At 40.0% G+C, this 16,351-nt stretch overlaps 3 protein-coding genes across 5 annotated transcripts; 1 reads left to right on the top strand and 2 right to left on the bottom strand.

The window, feature by feature from the left end:
- Positions 1-5,567: 5,567 nt before the first annotated feature.
- LOC129588571 (uncharacterized) lies at positions 5,568-6,587 on the bottom strand. The gene is made up of 4 exons (XM_055482872.1): positions 6,303-6,587; positions 6,075-6,153; positions 5,618-5,781; positions 5,568-5,573 (listed from the first exon to the last, which is right to left on the bottom strand). The coding sequence occupies exons 1-4, from the start codon at positions 6,585-6,587 to the stop codon at positions 5,568-5,570; spliced, it is 534 nt and encodes a 177-aa protein (XP_055338847.1).
- Positions 6,588-6,926: 339 nt separating this feature from the next.
- Positions 6,927-8,413, top strand: LOC129581893 (RNA-binding protein rnp-4-like). The gene is made up of 5 exons (XM_055473180.1): positions 6,927-7,201; positions 7,320-7,376; positions 7,452-7,544; positions 7,612-7,748; positions 7,970-8,413. Exons 1-5 carry the CDS (start codon positions 7,126-7,128, stop codon positions 8,096-8,098), a joined length of 492 nt encoding a protein of 163 aa, XP_055329155.1. The 5' UTR covers positions 6,927-7,125; the 3' UTR covers positions 8,099-8,413.
- Positions 8,414-8,535: 122 nt separating this feature from the next.
- LOC129581865 (phospholipid-transporting ATPase ID-like) lies at positions 8,536-16,310 on the bottom strand. 3 transcript variants are annotated; one of them, XM_055473150.1, is made up of 20 exons: positions 15,919-16,310; positions 15,654-15,776; positions 14,755-14,816; positions 14,614-14,672; positions 14,235-14,348; positions 13,704-13,802; positions 13,426-13,631; positions 13,197-13,345; positions 12,884-13,065; positions 12,560-12,774; positions 12,340-12,496; positions 11,227-12,171; positions 10,991-11,170; positions 10,752-10,822; positions 10,576-10,688; positions 10,262-10,485; positions 10,019-10,192; positions 9,755-9,898; positions 9,358-9,569; positions 8,536-9,244 (listed from the first exon to the last, which is right to left on the bottom strand). In XM_055473150.1, exons 3-20 carry the CDS (start codon positions 14,792-14,794, stop codon positions 8,812-8,814), a joined length of 3,717 nt encoding a protein of 1,238 aa, XP_055329125.1. In that variant the 5' UTR covers positions 14,795-14,816; positions 15,654-15,776; positions 15,919-16,310; the 3' UTR covers positions 8,536-8,811. The 3 variants fall into 3 exon arrangements, with proteins under 3 accessions (XP_055329125.1, XP_055329133.1, XP_055329116.1); XM_055473158.1 differs by having other exon boundaries at positions 16,087-16,310; XM_055473141.1 differs by having other exon boundaries at positions 15,654-16,310.
- Between the last annotated feature and the right edge of the window lie 41 nt (positions 16,311-16,351).

Here is a 16,351-nt window from a genome sequence, read left to right as displayed (position 1 = left end):
GTCCCGCTACTATTGCTGTAATAATTTATCAAATTAATGATTAAAATGCACATTTGAATGATTTTTCTTAGAATGTTCAGTCGCAATCGGCAGATGTGTTATATTTATATTATTGTACATCATACTCTAGCAGCACAGTGAGTGGCAAACGCTTCGTTATTATGCATTCCGGTACAAAGGAATCTATTAAACAGAAATGTTTTATTTGCGCTGCTGTATTTGCATGATAGTAGAATTTTCGACAAATGTGACAAATGCAAAACACCATGTTGCACTGCCGAATATTGCGCTCCGTATCCATTTTTTGAATGAATTTAAAGTGCCGGGAGTTTGGAACTGCAAGCCCGGCTAAATCTATATAAGAGTAATATTATTTAAAGCTTGCTGAGAAGGCTGGACCATTAACGCGTAATTTATTGAAACCTGCGGAACGCCGCGGAAGTTAGTAAAAGGAAAATGTAGCTCTTTAATATCATATTTGGGTGCAAAAAAAAGCGAATGACCGATAGCTAAGGATGCAAAATTTACCTTTACGTCCTGCCCTATGTACAAAGTAGTGAAGGATACCGTCGATTCGAAACACAGCTTTTTCTGCGCCGTACTGTATCAGTGTAATTAGAATTATGTATTCTTATACTGTATGATAGATTAGCTGCAGCATTGTACCATTATGAAATCATTACTACAACTAGTTGAGTTCTTTTCTTCCAGCTAATTTTCTAGCAACAACATTTTTATAAAATCCGTTTACATCCCTTTGGAAGATGGATATTGTTATCGGCATCATGATCAGGATGTGGGAGATTACACTATAGGTCACTGCCAGTGCTGACCAGACTTCACTTGTTTAGTGCTTTCGACATTCACACTACCAGTCTATAACCCAGTATGTCACTATTATCGCCTAATTAGTTCATCTTACACTGGAACCAGGAAGATACTTAATTATATCCTACCTACTACTGATAAGGACAACAAGACGACTTGCTAATTGGAAGTAAATTGAGATGAATTAACATGATTAGTGTCATGCAATTCCTTGCTACTTAATTGACCTCCGGGTAGTCTGTTAAAAAGTGGTTAGTAGTAAATTATTAATAGTAGAGTAGCCCAAGCGAATGCTCATCAGCGTTTATTGCAACAAATTTACTTCCATTCTACACACCCACGGCGAATCTTAATTAACATTGCGCATAAATAATATTTATTGCCAGTCCTGTGTATCGTAATTCCCACGTAATTTCGGACAATTACGATACTGCGCTTCGGACTAGCCAAACTAACTCCTACCGCAGCTTGAAAGTCAGATAAAACTACTGTTGAAGTTGCACTAGTCGGATCGGTGGAGGCTTTGCTGTCCTGAATTAATTATTTTATCGTTAACATTGTCGATACAGTGTACACCCTAGGAATACGTCTTATTATTATAATAACTTTCGAATAAGAGCAACTGACTACATGGCGACAAAAATGTTACTCTTTTATCAAAGCGGTATGTGTGTATATTGTATTATTACAAGCTAGGCCCTGACAATCTGAATGCAGTTACCAAATACACAATATAATAATTACGATTTGGAACGTATTTGTATATAACTAGATTATTATTGAAGTGAACTTATTGAAGAAACTTATTGGAGGTTATCTTCGGTACGACAAAATAATGTCAACCAAACGAAAAGTTCATATAAACTTCATATAGGATCGAGACTAGAAGCACAGGTATCATAAACCGGATTTCCTCATTGTAATGTAGCATCGTGAAGTACAGTATATCAAGATCACTGGTAAATTTAGATCAAAATTTTTTTAGTGACTTTATAATTTAGCGTGTAAGGAATGGAGCGGGGAAATTTCTTTCCATTCCTTATATGTGTAACTGTGCCTAACGGATCACCGGCGCTGGCTGGATACATATACTTTATACCCATCATGCAGACATGCACATGCAGTAATGGTACAAAAGTTACTATCTAATTTAAACATCGACAACGTTCCAGCCAGGATAATAGTTTTAAAATTGCGATGGGATGCTTGATAAATTTATGTGTGGCTGCTTTCCGGCAATCAGCGCTGCTGAAAGTAATCGCACGCAAATATTTTCCATACACATGAATATATGGTGTATTTCACTTAGCGTTTGCCAGTGTGTCCTGCATTTCCAAATGGCTGCCTGCTTTTAAATTTATAACAATCCATAAAACCTACTCTACAGAATCATTACTACAACTGTTGCCTGTTCAAAAAGCCTTCTTATTGATGTCATGCATAACCTACTGTGACAAAAGTTGGACATTTCAAAATATAATCAATTTTTAATTTACTTTTCCGATCCTACAAGATGAAATGATATCATTAATTACCCGTCCCTAAATAAAAGTCACTTCGCTAATTGATGTACTCCATATAGTCATACAGTATGCACAGGCACTATTGAATTAATTAAGTATTTTTATATTAATATGACGAACTGAAGCTAATTATTTCGAGTGGGATGCGCACATCCGGTACTGCAGACTATAGATACGAGTATATATTGTACAATACATCGTTCATGCACTTATGCCATTGTGCTATAGTAGGACGTGCAAATGGACAACTTCGTTACGAGTTCTGAATTTGGAGATAGAAAAATGAAATAAATGCTTTTTAAAACTTTTTAGTAACACATTTTAAAAGTGGTCGACACTGTGCGCGTGAACAGTAGCACTTGATTACGAATTTAAAAGCAATAATAATTAGTAAAATGTTCCTTCAACAAATTCCCGTAACTCCCAAAATGCATGCTTAATTGATATTAACCATTAAGCCTAGTACAATCCACAGCCGTCAGCAGTTGTTCGCTTCCGTGAAATGGTAAACTCCAGTTATAGTCGGTGATTTTAAGGTTCATATAGTGATCAGTGCCATAGCACAATTCAATGTCAGCTCTGGATGTGGAATGAAAATAAAATTAAATGCAAATGCGGGTCAATATCTGCAGTTTGCTGAAACGCTAACGAAATGTGGCATAACAGGAAGCCAGATAGTTTTTATTATATAAAAATTGTGACTGCCTCCACTCTGAGTGAAACAAAGCATTCATGTCGTGACCTCATTGAAAAAGTTTTTAAAATTATTTTTAAAAAGTTGTAATTTACGTACAGCTAGCCACACCTAAATATTTACATTGTTAATATCCAATAATGCTTTATACGCCTTTATTGCGTCTGAGCAGATATTGCGTCATGATAATATGGTCATTTATTGCTGCCCACTGCCATGAGTGTGCGCTTTCTCACCTTCCCGCTGAATAAGATCATCCATTGGAAAGGGAGACTTCAAAGTGTATGAATGCCGCTTTTATGGTTAAAATATGAAAGTACACTGAGAAGTGGCCCTCTAAATCTAACGGCAAGAAATCTGGCACCGGCGGATACTTTGTTCTCGAAATAGGTGAAGGATATTTTGTCAATACCCACTTCAGCGGTGCTCGTGCTCGGTCTTCAATCCTCAAAATAAAATTCGAGTAAAAATATTGTGTGTCCTTCAGTTGTATACTTCTACTCGCCGTCAGGGAGCATTGAATCTACTACGGTAAAATCAAAACCTGCATGCATATAATACGGTAATTTTTAACCAATGGCTGCTGATCATAACTGGCCCATTACAATGCCAGAAAAGGAAATACTAGTGTTACGTACTGTACAAAGTGCAACTATTCGTATTACATTTTATTAATATTATGGTCTGTTAATACCTACACCTGAGATATATTTTTTAAAAAGATAATTGCGTTATTCGGCCTCTGCAGCAGTATTCGTACATGTGCATCCTCTTGCACGTACAGAGTACAAGTCAGAGATGGGACAGTATCAGCGAATTATCCCTTCAGTTTTTGCATTTGAGATCGACATTCAGTCGCGATGTGAACTTTTGGTGACAGGTTATGATTATGATTATTACCAATAATACTTGCGCTTGCCGGCATGTATATGTAGTGTAGCAACTGGCCTCAAATCCCATTGTGCTCAAAATCTGTAATTCTACACCCGTGTCAAACACAAGTTAATCTTTTTCCGAATTACACTGCATGTACGCTTGACACTTTGCGCACATAAACCCAAAACCAGATCCGACCCGCTGGACAAAGAAGGATTAAAATGTATTTCTGATTTCCGGCACTAAATACATGGACATATGTCTGACTATCATGTCCAGTCATCCCTTGCTCTATCCAGCCTTTCTGCGCACTTCCGCTGCTAACGATGTGCAAATATCCACGATCAGGTTACACATTGGGGCATCATCAGTGTGTGTTCCGTTGACATAGTGTAAACAGTTTAGAAGCAGCCCAGCGCCTACTTCTTACCATTTCAATACTTTTTACACTATGCTAGAAGTCTTCTGTCCGAAAATAGGCTTATAAATGCGAAATGTAAAAAGTGCTGTAAGTATGGAAGGAAAATGCATTCGCTGCACCCAATACTACCGCCACCGGCAAGTACACAATGGTGATCCCCGCCGGAAAAGGAAGACCGGCACCTTGATCGTATTGTCTGCCTTGCGTTTTCTTCCATATAATACAATAATCTTAGTGGTATAACCTGTAAGCATGGGATCCAGTACAATACGATTGTAAAGGAATCGAATTTCTTTCTCGAGATGAGACTTTGTTATATTTTCCAGGTTGCAGCTGCAAACCTGCAATGATATACTTTTGCTAAGTAAATTTACCGACCAAGATGCGCACCCGTGACGTGTAACAATTTGGACTGTTTTCTTGTTTGAACCTTCTGCAATAATTTTTACAGCCTGCGACTTTTTTTCGCACACTTGCTTTGAATTTGATGGACGGTCTCGTGCAAAATACAGAACTAAACAGTAAGCAGTTGTTCCGCTTCCAAATGATTTCGCTTTAATACTGTTATTGAACTGACCATAATTAAGAAACAACAAGGTTATTTTGCCATTCAAAAACGTGCTACTGAAAATAAACAAAACAATAAAATGATTAAGAAAACATAGAACTAGCCCCAAAGTTCACTGTTTAATTTGTCAGAATTACGAGTATTACGGGCGGCTGTTATAGCAAGTATATAGGTACAGCAAAGCATACCAAAGAAGGAATCTTCAACACTAAAAATACAACTACTTTTTAAGCCTCTTGCGGCACGCTGGTTCGAGCGCGTACATCTATGCCGCCAACTACAGCGACAAAGAATTCAACAATCAGTTCTCTTGAAGGTCATCATGTCGCAATGTGCGCTATTCCAGATGTGCAGGAAGAAAGGGCAGGGAACGGCCGCTGGACATGGCCACTTCTACTTTATGCCGCAACTCAGGGAGCTGGCGTAGTGAATCAGCGTATTTCGGGCTATAAAAAATTTAACTTGGCCATAGTATACGAAAAACATTTTTTGGAAACCACTCGTTGCAAGGAAAGCGCCGTAAGAAATAGTCATTACACTCACCTGAAGATAAAGTCATTCGATTCTGCCATTTCGGCTAACTTGATGCTGGGGGTGAATGTGAAAATCGAATTTCTGCTTCCCATGGAACAAGCAAAAGGGACATTTTTCTTCGAATCACCGCTGTCGGAAGAAATGGCAAAGGCGCTGCTGTGTTGTTCGCGAACCTCCTCGTCTGTCTGCGGTCGTGAGAGCTGATCGTTTTCCGGTATTTTATCCAAAAAAGAGGATGGAGCAGGCTCACTAAGCGGCAAATGCAGTGATTTTGGCGGTTGGACGAAATAGGGTGACTGGAGCGCCAGATTGGGCAGGCAGTTTTGTCCGGTAACGTCTACAATATTAACTTCGTTATGTTAAGTAGACTAAAGTAGCTACACCGCACACCACTTGCATGTGGCGCCCTACAAGGCTTTTAGACGAAATTTACAAACAACATCACTTCCTATTTTTGAACAGCAAGTACCAGATACTGGATTAAAATAATTATAATTAAATGGTATTAACTATGCTTCAGATTTTTGGTATTTTAATTGCGCAGTTGGTCACAGCTGCGTTAATTACAATCTACAACCGTAGTCGGCAGCGCTGTCACACGAGTATATTCAACTGAACTGGGTTTCTCACCTTTCTTGCCGAGAAGATCTTCCGCTTTGCCTCGACGCATGCGATCGGACACTCGGATGTTTCCAAATATTGGGCCCAACTAAAAGGGGATAAGTTTGATGACTAGCACATTCGTATATAAAAACATTCAGTTGCTAATTTGCTACTTGCTATAGACTGACTGGCAATATGCACACGAGTTTAAAGCGCAGGAATTGTGATGGATAGTATGTCAAAGACAACACGTACCGGCCGGGACGGTCGTACCGGAGCAGGAAGTGATGCGCGCATATCTGACTTCCCTTGCAGCTGTTCTTTCCAGCGGATCGCGTAAGCAATGGCTTCTTCCACGTTTTTGGTGTTTTGGCGCTTAGCGGGTCTCAGTGCCGCGCGATAATCACGGCGTTTGGACAGTCGTGACCCGTTCTTATCCGTAGCACTTTCCAGCACATCCAGCAGATCCCTTTTGTGAAATTCGCTGCCAACTTGATGCTGGAGATGCGAATTTGCATACTGGCTTGATCGTTTGTCCATTTTTTCTCTCTAACTGGTTGATATTCAGTAAGTACTTTTAAAAATACGAGGGCAAACAAATACCGGAAAAGTGAATAACGTCAGTGTAATTTGTTTTTGCTGAAAGATAGGTACTTATTGAATTCTACATTGCACGGCATGTGTATCGGTGCTGCACCATTATAGAAGTGTGCGCAGACTGACCCTTGGCCGCTCTCTAAAGCGGTAGGTAGGCAAGTGCAAGATCAGAACCCGGGCGGGCGCACTGACGACGCTTGCAGCATACGCTGCAGCTAATAAACACACTCTGCGAATGAGTTCAAATATACAGCACACGGCGGCCCGTACGAGTATTATGTTTCTGTTTCTTGCAGCATCTTGCTCTACACTTTAGTTTTGAAAAATCTCCGATTTAAATTTTATCTAGAAAACTTGTTTGGATTTCAGTAGAAGAGCAGCATAACTCTATAACGTTATTCAGTTACCTTAAACTTACCTTTTTGTCAACTTAGTGGGGCTGTGAGGAACTCATTCCTGTCCCTGCTGACAATCCGGAAACATGGATACTGCCAACATGGAGCTTCAAATACACGCAATGTCCACAGACTTCGAAATGGGAGAAACAGATCTGGAACGTAAGAAAATGATTTTGTTTACTGTTTATACAAAGTTTGTAGGATGTGCGTCAAAGCAGTAAGAGATTTGGTTGGGTGAGAGTTCCTGTTTTGAAACGTTGAGATCGGTTGTGTGTAGGTTCCGTGGAGCAGATGAAAGAAAAAGCAACTGTAAAAAAGGGCCGTGGATTTAATGGTACTACCACTACCTAACTGTGAATCACGGAAATTTGAACGAAGGGGTTTTTATGCCATTATTTTACGGATTTAGATACGAGTCGGGTGGGTCGCGACGGAGTGGGTCCGGGTGAGCGTTACGATGATGGAAGTGTGCACACCAACGCACGATTTCAGCCGCAAAAGTGTAAGTGTAACAATCGGCTCTTTGGAGTAATTCGCAAAGCGAAGGATCTTACTGATTGCCTTTACAGCTATTGAGGGATGGATCATATTTATCAACAATCTTCACGAAGAAACCAGCGAAGAAAACATAATCGACGCATTCCAGGAATACGGAACCATAAAAAATCTCCATTTGAATCAAGATCGCCGAACGGGATTCATCAAGGTACATCATTAAAGCTTCGTAGTGCATGACACGGGAAATTACGGCACAAGTTTTGATTACAAAAAGGCAAAGGCAGCAAAGCTGACATTTCTTTTCGTGGAACGAGCATGTATAATTCAGTTACCGTATCTGGTTTGCGAGATTGTAGTAGATTATAGATATTAATTACGTTAAAAATGGAAAAATTTGAACTTGATCTTGTAATTTTCTGCTTGTGATAGGGATACGCGCTGGTGGAATATGAAACGCACAGTGAGGCAGAAAGGGCTATAAGCTCCATGAACGGAAAAGAACTTTTGGGTGTTGCGATCCACGTAACATGGGCGTTCGTCAAAGGAGGCAGGAAATGAAGCAGTAAAGGCGAACTCTCGAAGCATTTGGAAAAAAACCATCCCTTAAGTTACGGCATCTCATGGATTTCCGGATGTGCACTGTGGATTATATTACATATATTCGTTTGTTATTGTTTTTCTGTGGATTGTGGCAGGATGAGCAAATTCACAATGGTTTTACTCTGAAGTTGAAGTTGCGAGCATTGTGCATTTTCAGTTTTCCTGTGTGCAAAAAACGTAATGATTGTAATTATCATATTTTTGTTTACGTTCGGATTATAACGAGTTAACACTACGCCAGATTGCGAAGCATAAGAAAGATCAGTACCAATACGAAGTTTTGTTATCCCAGTAAAACCGCTCCTGTTATAAGGTTACAAGATAAACCGGTTTTGTTATAAGAAACCGCTCTTGTTTCAATTCTAAAAATTAATTATCACAATACGTTCGGCAAATTTTAAATTAGCAGATTATTGATTCAATCAACGACTGATTTCAACAGCAACATCACTTAATACTGATACAGGACAAGCGAACCGTAAACAAGAATCAAAATTATAATCTCCAAAAACACTCAACGAAAAACTTTGGCTATACGGAAAGCATAAAAGTAAACGGCTGTACTCTAAAAATTATACAATCCACCAACCCAATCCTTACAATAATAGCTGGACAACAAGAAAATGCATCACAAAAATTGTCTCACAGCTGCAAGTACCGATATCAGACAATCACAATGACGTAATCTGAACCGGTCTCGATAGAGGCTGCGCTCCATCCACTTGATCGGCAATGCCGGAAAATTTGACTTCTTCCATCTCTTTGACGGGAGTTTCTTCCGCCACAAAGGCACTTTCCAGCGGACTCTTCCCGTTCTCTGCTCGACGTCTAGCTTTCTTGGGCCACAGTCGCACGGACCCGCTTTCTTTTCCACCCGGCATATTCGTGCCCGTCGTAATCAGATCACCGAAGCCTTTCTCATGTGAAAAAGCGTAGCTGCTGCGCACTGACTGACGACCACGCTTCCGACGACGCGTTCCTGGTGCGGAATAACTTGACCGCGCTGCCAACTGACTAGTTTGTGACCGCTTAATTCGCGAATCATTCTTCTGCCTTAATCGGACCCGATCTGATAACGTGGGTCTAGTATCCACTAAAAAGAACCTACAAGGCATGTCAGAAACCAAATAAATGACGGTGCAAATAAAAACGATCAAAAAATACATTTTAAAAAAGGCGAACTGCAGTGAAAGCAGTTACAACGAGTATTTTCTCACCTCGCAGCGACAACGGGCACCATGAGTATCACCACAGTCAAGACTAAAGTAAACCAGAACGCGGGATTCGAATACACTTTCCGCTCAGATCCAAGATATGAAGAGGTGAATAAATTGCTGTACATAAAGAGTGTCAATGCAAAATAAAACACGACGCTTCCGATAATGGTTAAGAAGTTGAAAAAAGTCCAATACGCTGTATCCAGAGCGACCTGAAACACGAACAATCATTTCAACAATGTACAACACGAAAATAATTGTGTTAACTGCTGCAGAACAATTATTTTCAACGAAAATTTAAAGAAAAAAGTACGTCACAAATTAAATTTTTCAGCAGAACAAATTCATACATAAAAACAGACATAAAAACAGTAATATTAATTAATCAACCGTGTACCTGAACCGTCACAGTTACTATTAGAATAGTAGCCAGCGCAGTGCCGAAAGCTTGATTCCCTTGGAGATCATCGACGGAATAATGGAATGCACCATAAGCAATAAAAAATAAAGCTACAGATGTCACAATACCATGGCACATACTCTGCAAAATGCATACAAGCATAATTAGTTGACCATTCCGACAAGCAGACGCTAAAAGTGTCTATTCGCCACTTATACCATAATCTTCTGCATAAAGACTTAGCCACCCCTTCCGGCTTACCCTCAAAAATTTGGCTTTATTGAATAACAAATTCTGATGCCCAGGAGTGTACAGTTTTGGGAATTCAATGGAGTTCCGGTCATTTACATCTTGATCAAATACTCCAAGAGCCAGAATGGGAAGGGACGTGTAGAATAAATTATAGAAACTAATGAACCATGGGTCGTATACCGTCTGAAAAGTAAAATTATTACCTTTCATTCGAGAAACAGATAAGTAATTTCCAAAGCAGTGTAATCTCACCTGTGCAGTGAACCCACAATAAAAGGCATACCACATATGGCATAAAGTGAATGCAAAATTTTTATAGAAAAAATAGCGCAGAAATTTTGACATCCGGTAATACGACCATCGACCGTGAACCAAAAGGAGCCGTTTCAGAAAACGGAACTGGCCAATAGAAAAATCGCTGGCAAGAACAGCCTGCATTCCTTCTTGTCCACTTATTCCAACACCAATATGAGCAACTGTAACACACACAAAAATACAAAATACATCAGCACAAACGCGCATACAAACCAATACAGCAACTACTGACGCTGTAAAAACTTTCTCACCTTTGATCATACTGACATCGTTAGCACCATCTCCAATAGCCAGCGTTATAGCTTTTTTATACTTTTTTACAAGTTCCACAACGAGTGCTTTCTGGAGTGGAGTAACGCGGCAACTGCAGAATAAATCTGATTCAAAGACAAGTCTTCAACGTAAACAGGGAAGACCTGGCATTTACCATATCACAGCTTTGCAAAGCGATGCAACCTCAAGAAATGATTCTTCCAATTCTTTTTCTAGTGCGTGGACCTTAAAGCAAAATTAGCAGATTACGAGATGCCAGAAAATAAAATGCCACACCTATTCGAACGATATTTGAACAAGTGCTTAAGATACAGGTCGCAAGCCAAGCAGAAGTCTGCAGAACCAACCAAACAGTCCAAGCAGGTTACTGTTTCCAGTTCACATTGTACTTACCAGACTTTTGCCCTGAATAACCAAGGCACATGCTCCATCCGCTTCCATGTTCCCATTTCCTAACTGCCCGTTCTCAATATCCGTATGAAAGGACATCCCTGATTTTGATCGTGGCACATCTTCCACAGCTGGGGACAGCAAAGGGCTGCTATCAGGATTCTGCAATTTCTGTCGCGCTTTCTAATAAACAAACAAATCAGCAATCACCGCATTATGAGCATCTATATACAAATTACCTCAAGTTGATCTTTTACACCCAGAGCGTCATCCGCATCAATAATGAACACTTCCCGCATCTCATCGGTGAGCAATCGGCACGAGTAACCAATATTTATGGCCGTTTCCAGTTTATCTCCAGTAAGCACCCAAATTTTTATATCAGCCTGTGCCAGGCTGGCTATAGCATCCGGCACACCTTCTTGCAGTTTATCTTCAATGGCTGTGGCGCCAGCCAATATAAGATCTTTTTCAATCTCTTCGGATACCGCATCAACAGTTTCTTCGCGGTTTTCCATAGCCACTGTAGCTTCGTGATATTTCTTTTGCCAGGCACCGTACTGTGATGGATCAATTTCCTTCCAAGCTAGACACAGCGTCCGAAGACCTTCACAGGCAAAAGCCTGCAGATGTTCGTTGACAACATTCTTTAATTCGTCGTTCTTCGGGGTCTTAGCCAATCGTTCCATGATAATTGAATCGGCTCCTTTACAATACAGTATGATTTTCCCTTCTTTCCGCAAAATTACCGACATGCGTTTGCGAACATTGTTGAAGTCCAAAATGTGTAACAACTCGTACTCCACTTCTTCTTCCCCAATTTTCACCCGGATCAAATTCGGTGTGCGGTACAGAAAAACATATCCAAAATTCCGTGCGGCATTCACTAACGCTCCTTCATCGGGAGATTGGGCCTGATACACCAGCCGTCCGTTCTTCTCATCGGGCATAACGGTATGGCACAGCGACAGAATTCGAAAAAACATGTCACAGTCTTTATCGCCCTTTTGAACATCCTTCAGCAATTTGCTATCAAAGAAACGGAATCCGTTGTCAGCGTAAGGATTTTCCGAAAAGTCACAAAGCGGTGCTTCTTCGCCAGGTTCAACTATTTCGCCTTTTTCATCCGTGCAATCACCGTACCGCCGCCCACTTATAGAGCACTTGTTAAAGGTCATTATATTCTGCAACAACACAAATTCTAAAAATAAGAGGCAAACAAGCTTGTGACCGTAATACAAGCACTGTAATATCACGAAATTCGACTTTAAAGCATCATCATGGCCAGTTTATGTCAGCCTTATCTGGATTATAATATTTTCAAATTAGTTTGCGCGGCTTCCGAATTTCACCTGAGTAAGCGTTCCGGTTTTATCACTGAAAATGTATTCAATTTGGCCCAGTTCTTCGTTTAGCGTTGTAGTGCGGGCTTTTGCATGGATGTCCTTGTACACCATATCTTGGTCCCAATTTATCCAAAAGCTATGCGTGAAGCGGATGATTTCCACACTACAATTAAAACAGTTATTACAAAGAGCCAGCAAAGTGTCAAATAAAAAAATCTCAACTTACCTCACGTAAAGCGAGATCGGCACGACGGTATTTAAGACAATGGCATAAGAGAAAAATACCAAAACCGCGATAATAGTAATAGCACTGCCTGCGGATTTTTGCTGTAAAAACTGCTCCCATGGCTGAATAACTTGGAACTTGATCCCAATTTGACTTTCCCATATGCCACAAGCAACGGTGCAAATGGTGCACATAGAAAGCAGGAATATCACGATCTGCAGGGTAGCAAACAAACAATCTAATCATCGATTTTCAATACGTAACCGCTCCTCAATAATCAATACGTCCACTTGAGTATAAGACACCAACTACGGGATCGCTTACCCCAATAATGATGTAATTGAGCAAATGGTCCATACTAGTTTGTTTAAACTTCGTTTTGCCACTGTTTTGCATCAATTTTGTATCCTTTCCCGCGAAAAGCACCACACCGTAACACCATGCCGTATTCCGCAGCACGCAGCCACGTAATAGAACTTGGTTGTTTGTCAACGGGTAAGTAGACCCTACAAAACAGAATAATGTTTACGTGACCGTGCAGTATTTCTGGATGGGTAAATGATTTCCAAATGCAGCTGACTGTTCTCCCAGATAATTGGTATTCAACAAATCATTTCAAACAGCAAAACCTTCCTACCGTCAAACGTAATTTTTCCCTCGAACCGGCTCAGATTATTGTTGGGCGGCTCACAGACAACTTCTGCGCGAAGACGGCTCATTGCGTCCTTATCATCGTTCAATTCACCCGTCTCCGGAAGCGCCTGCCGTGATTTTAGATTCGTTTCTCTAAAAAACGTGTTATGCTTATGGTAAACCATTGTACAAAGGCACGATCCATTTCTAAGTAAATTCAGTCACCAACATACCCATCTAATTCAGCTGTCTCGACATAACACAGTCCATGCGGTTCACTGGAAGACAATAAGAAAAGATCGGCAGCCACAAATTGATCGTTCTCCATCCGGATAATATCCCCAACAACCACTTTATCCCAACGCTCCTCTCGGAAGTCTCCATCCCGTAAAACGTACGATATTCGACCATTGACAAGATTATCGTTACGGTGGCGTTGCTACCGATCAGGCAAAATGCATAAATATTCTGACAACGCTGCAGCCTAATGGCAAAACTTAAATGTCCGTACAATATCATCCATGGCATCCTTCAACGCTGTCAAGGTCAACACGGCGACAAGAGGGACTACCGTTGTAATTGGTGTCAGGGATGAAATTTGTGGAATGACCTACAAAATAAGTAATTCTTACAGCTCAAAGCGTGAAATACTATAATAATTCATTTTGTAACTGTTCGACTGCACAGTGAAGATGCCTTACAATTTAAGGTTTAACCGAGTGTAGCTTCAATAGATGTAAGAGTTACAAGCCAATTGGAATGCTCAATTTTCCAAATAACAAACTTCATAAACAGACGCGCCATTTTTTCAAAACCAGGGTACACCGACGCTTTTGTGTCGCAACTCGCAAGTACAAATTTAATGCCTCTCGGCTGCGAGGCAATCTTAATCTCAGGGCGTTTAACAAGAAGCAACAAGCAGTAAATAAGCGACGACACAAACAGTTCAAAGCAAGTATAAGCTTGCATTCAAAGCTTGGACAAGGGAATTATTACAGCATAGGTACAGTACTTACTCATATTAGATCTACTCTGTACGTACCTGAAGAATCAGCAATATCAAGAAGTAAAAATTGGCCAGCCGTTGAAACTGCTCGAACAGATTTTTTGGCAGAAACGTAACAATGTTGTATTTCGACGTTTTGATGTAGTTGTCCTGCAAAATACACACAGTTAACAGTGTACATGTTTGCTATTCGTGTCAGCAGAAACCGATCTTGTGAATAAGCAACTTTACTGAAATATCGAACATATTAATTACATAAAAAAAGTCAAATGAACAAAGAGCCGTGACTTCTCCGCCAAATGTTTAATTAGATGACTGCTATTATACCGGTTACTCTAGTCTACTAGGGTAGTCACTAAAACATTCATTAATTTTATCGTTTTCAACCAGCGTACGTTCGTGGAAATATTCTTACCGCGTAATGGAATTCAGCATTTTTGTCGTGCTGATTAACGTAAATTCTCCGTTCGGATTCTAATGAAACAAGAACATAAAAAAGTAATGCAAGTGTTCATAAACATACTGTAACACATTTTCTACGTGTGTGTTTCCATACCTTTGGGGACCGCTGAACTCTTTTTCCTGAACTGAAACATTGTTTGTCAACGCCGGAGCATACTGCAAAAAAAACTCATTAATTTTTTAAACTGGAGTCGGAACCCCCGCATATTAATACTAATCATCATAATATATACGTATTATCTGCAGTCTGCAGACTATCAGAAACACTGATAGAAATACACACTGATAAAAATACTGAAGTAATAGTAATAATAAGCAGTATACTGACGTGTGGTATGCACTAAGTAGCGGTGTCAACATCCGCAACATAAGCGAAATAGCCGTCAAGTCAGGTAATTCATAAAAAAATTTAATAACAATGCTGCAAAACTTTTCATCGATATTAGCTATGCAGCGACTAGGCTGTTAAAAAGCATTTCATTCAAAACAAACATCCTTTACACTATGGCTGCGCAGCCCTGCGAGTCTGCCATCAACAACTTGTGCCTATGATATACAGCGGTTATTGTTATAAAATTAATGTTAACAATATAATAAGCTGATACCGTAAAAGCCAACACAAAATACAGTTTCACATTTACCACACTATAATTTAGCAAAACGGCACTTTCGAAATAAAAATTCCGTCAACCGTTAGACCTAGAACAGATTCTTTTATAATTTTTAAATATTTCGGATATTTCTCAAACCTATTTGGGATAAATTTCTATTTGGGATATTCTGTCTGCAATTTATTAGTCAGCTCCCACTGTTTTTCGTAACTCCTCCGCGTTTCCTCCGTGTTCTAAACATCCCAAGACTAGGCGTTCTTAATAATTTTGCTACTATCTGCCAGTATCTGGAACAACGTTTTCACTCCGTCGAAAAGCCCAATTTTTGGCGAGAAACCCGTAACGTTAGTAATTTATGTATCAAAGACAAACCAGTTCTAACCTGATAAATGAAAGAGAATGGAGGCAAGTTCTCCCACACACTGCGCTCAATTGGAAGGGAGCGATAATAAAGGAGGAGAGATGGAGTTCAAGGACGCCTAGATCAGCGAACCATCTCCAAAGACTGCAACGAACGATAAACCATGGTATCTGTTTATCGAGAAGGCGTGAGCAGCCCTACTGTAGTAGCATCTTGTACACCTAGGTTTGTCATATTCGTAATCATAGATGATAAATCATAAGTCATAAAGCAGATAAAACGGTACAGTTGTTACTGAGTTCCGACTCAGTGTTGAATGAGGCGCCGAATGAATAATGAAAATACAAATTTGACTGATCGCCAAACAATGGCAAATAAAAATCACAAAAATTCCATCTTGGTCTTGCTGGTCAGCTGGGGCCAAAAATGCCTTATGCAAGTTAATCCCAAGCACCTTTATAGTCACCGAACTACGTTGCGAAATTATTCTCCTGCCAGTTGGGACTGATAGATGGAAATTCGAAAACTACATCATCATACAAGCGTTGTCATTTTAAAAGCGATCAGCCAAGATCAGAAATTTTGACTGATTCCAGGTTCAGGAATAGTAGCAGAATTAACAAAATTAACGATACAACTGTATCAGGCATGTCTGCTTTTTTATGAAAAGATTTAAAAGAACAACTGAAAACTACGGTACGATCCGTATTCCGTATTGC

The sequence above is a fragment of the Paramacrobiotus metropolitanus genome, unplaced genomic scaffold (genome assembly GCF_019649055.1).
Source record: "Paramacrobiotus metropolitanus isolate TYO unplaced genomic scaffold, Prichtersi_v1.0 Parri_scaffold0000002, whole genome shotgun sequence".
NCBI classification, from domain to species: domain Eukaryota; kingdom Metazoa; phylum Tardigrada; class Eutardigrada; order Parachela; family Macrobiotidae; genus Paramacrobiotus; species Paramacrobiotus metropolitanus.
This window is presented reverse-complemented; position numbering and strand designations above follow the sequence as displayed.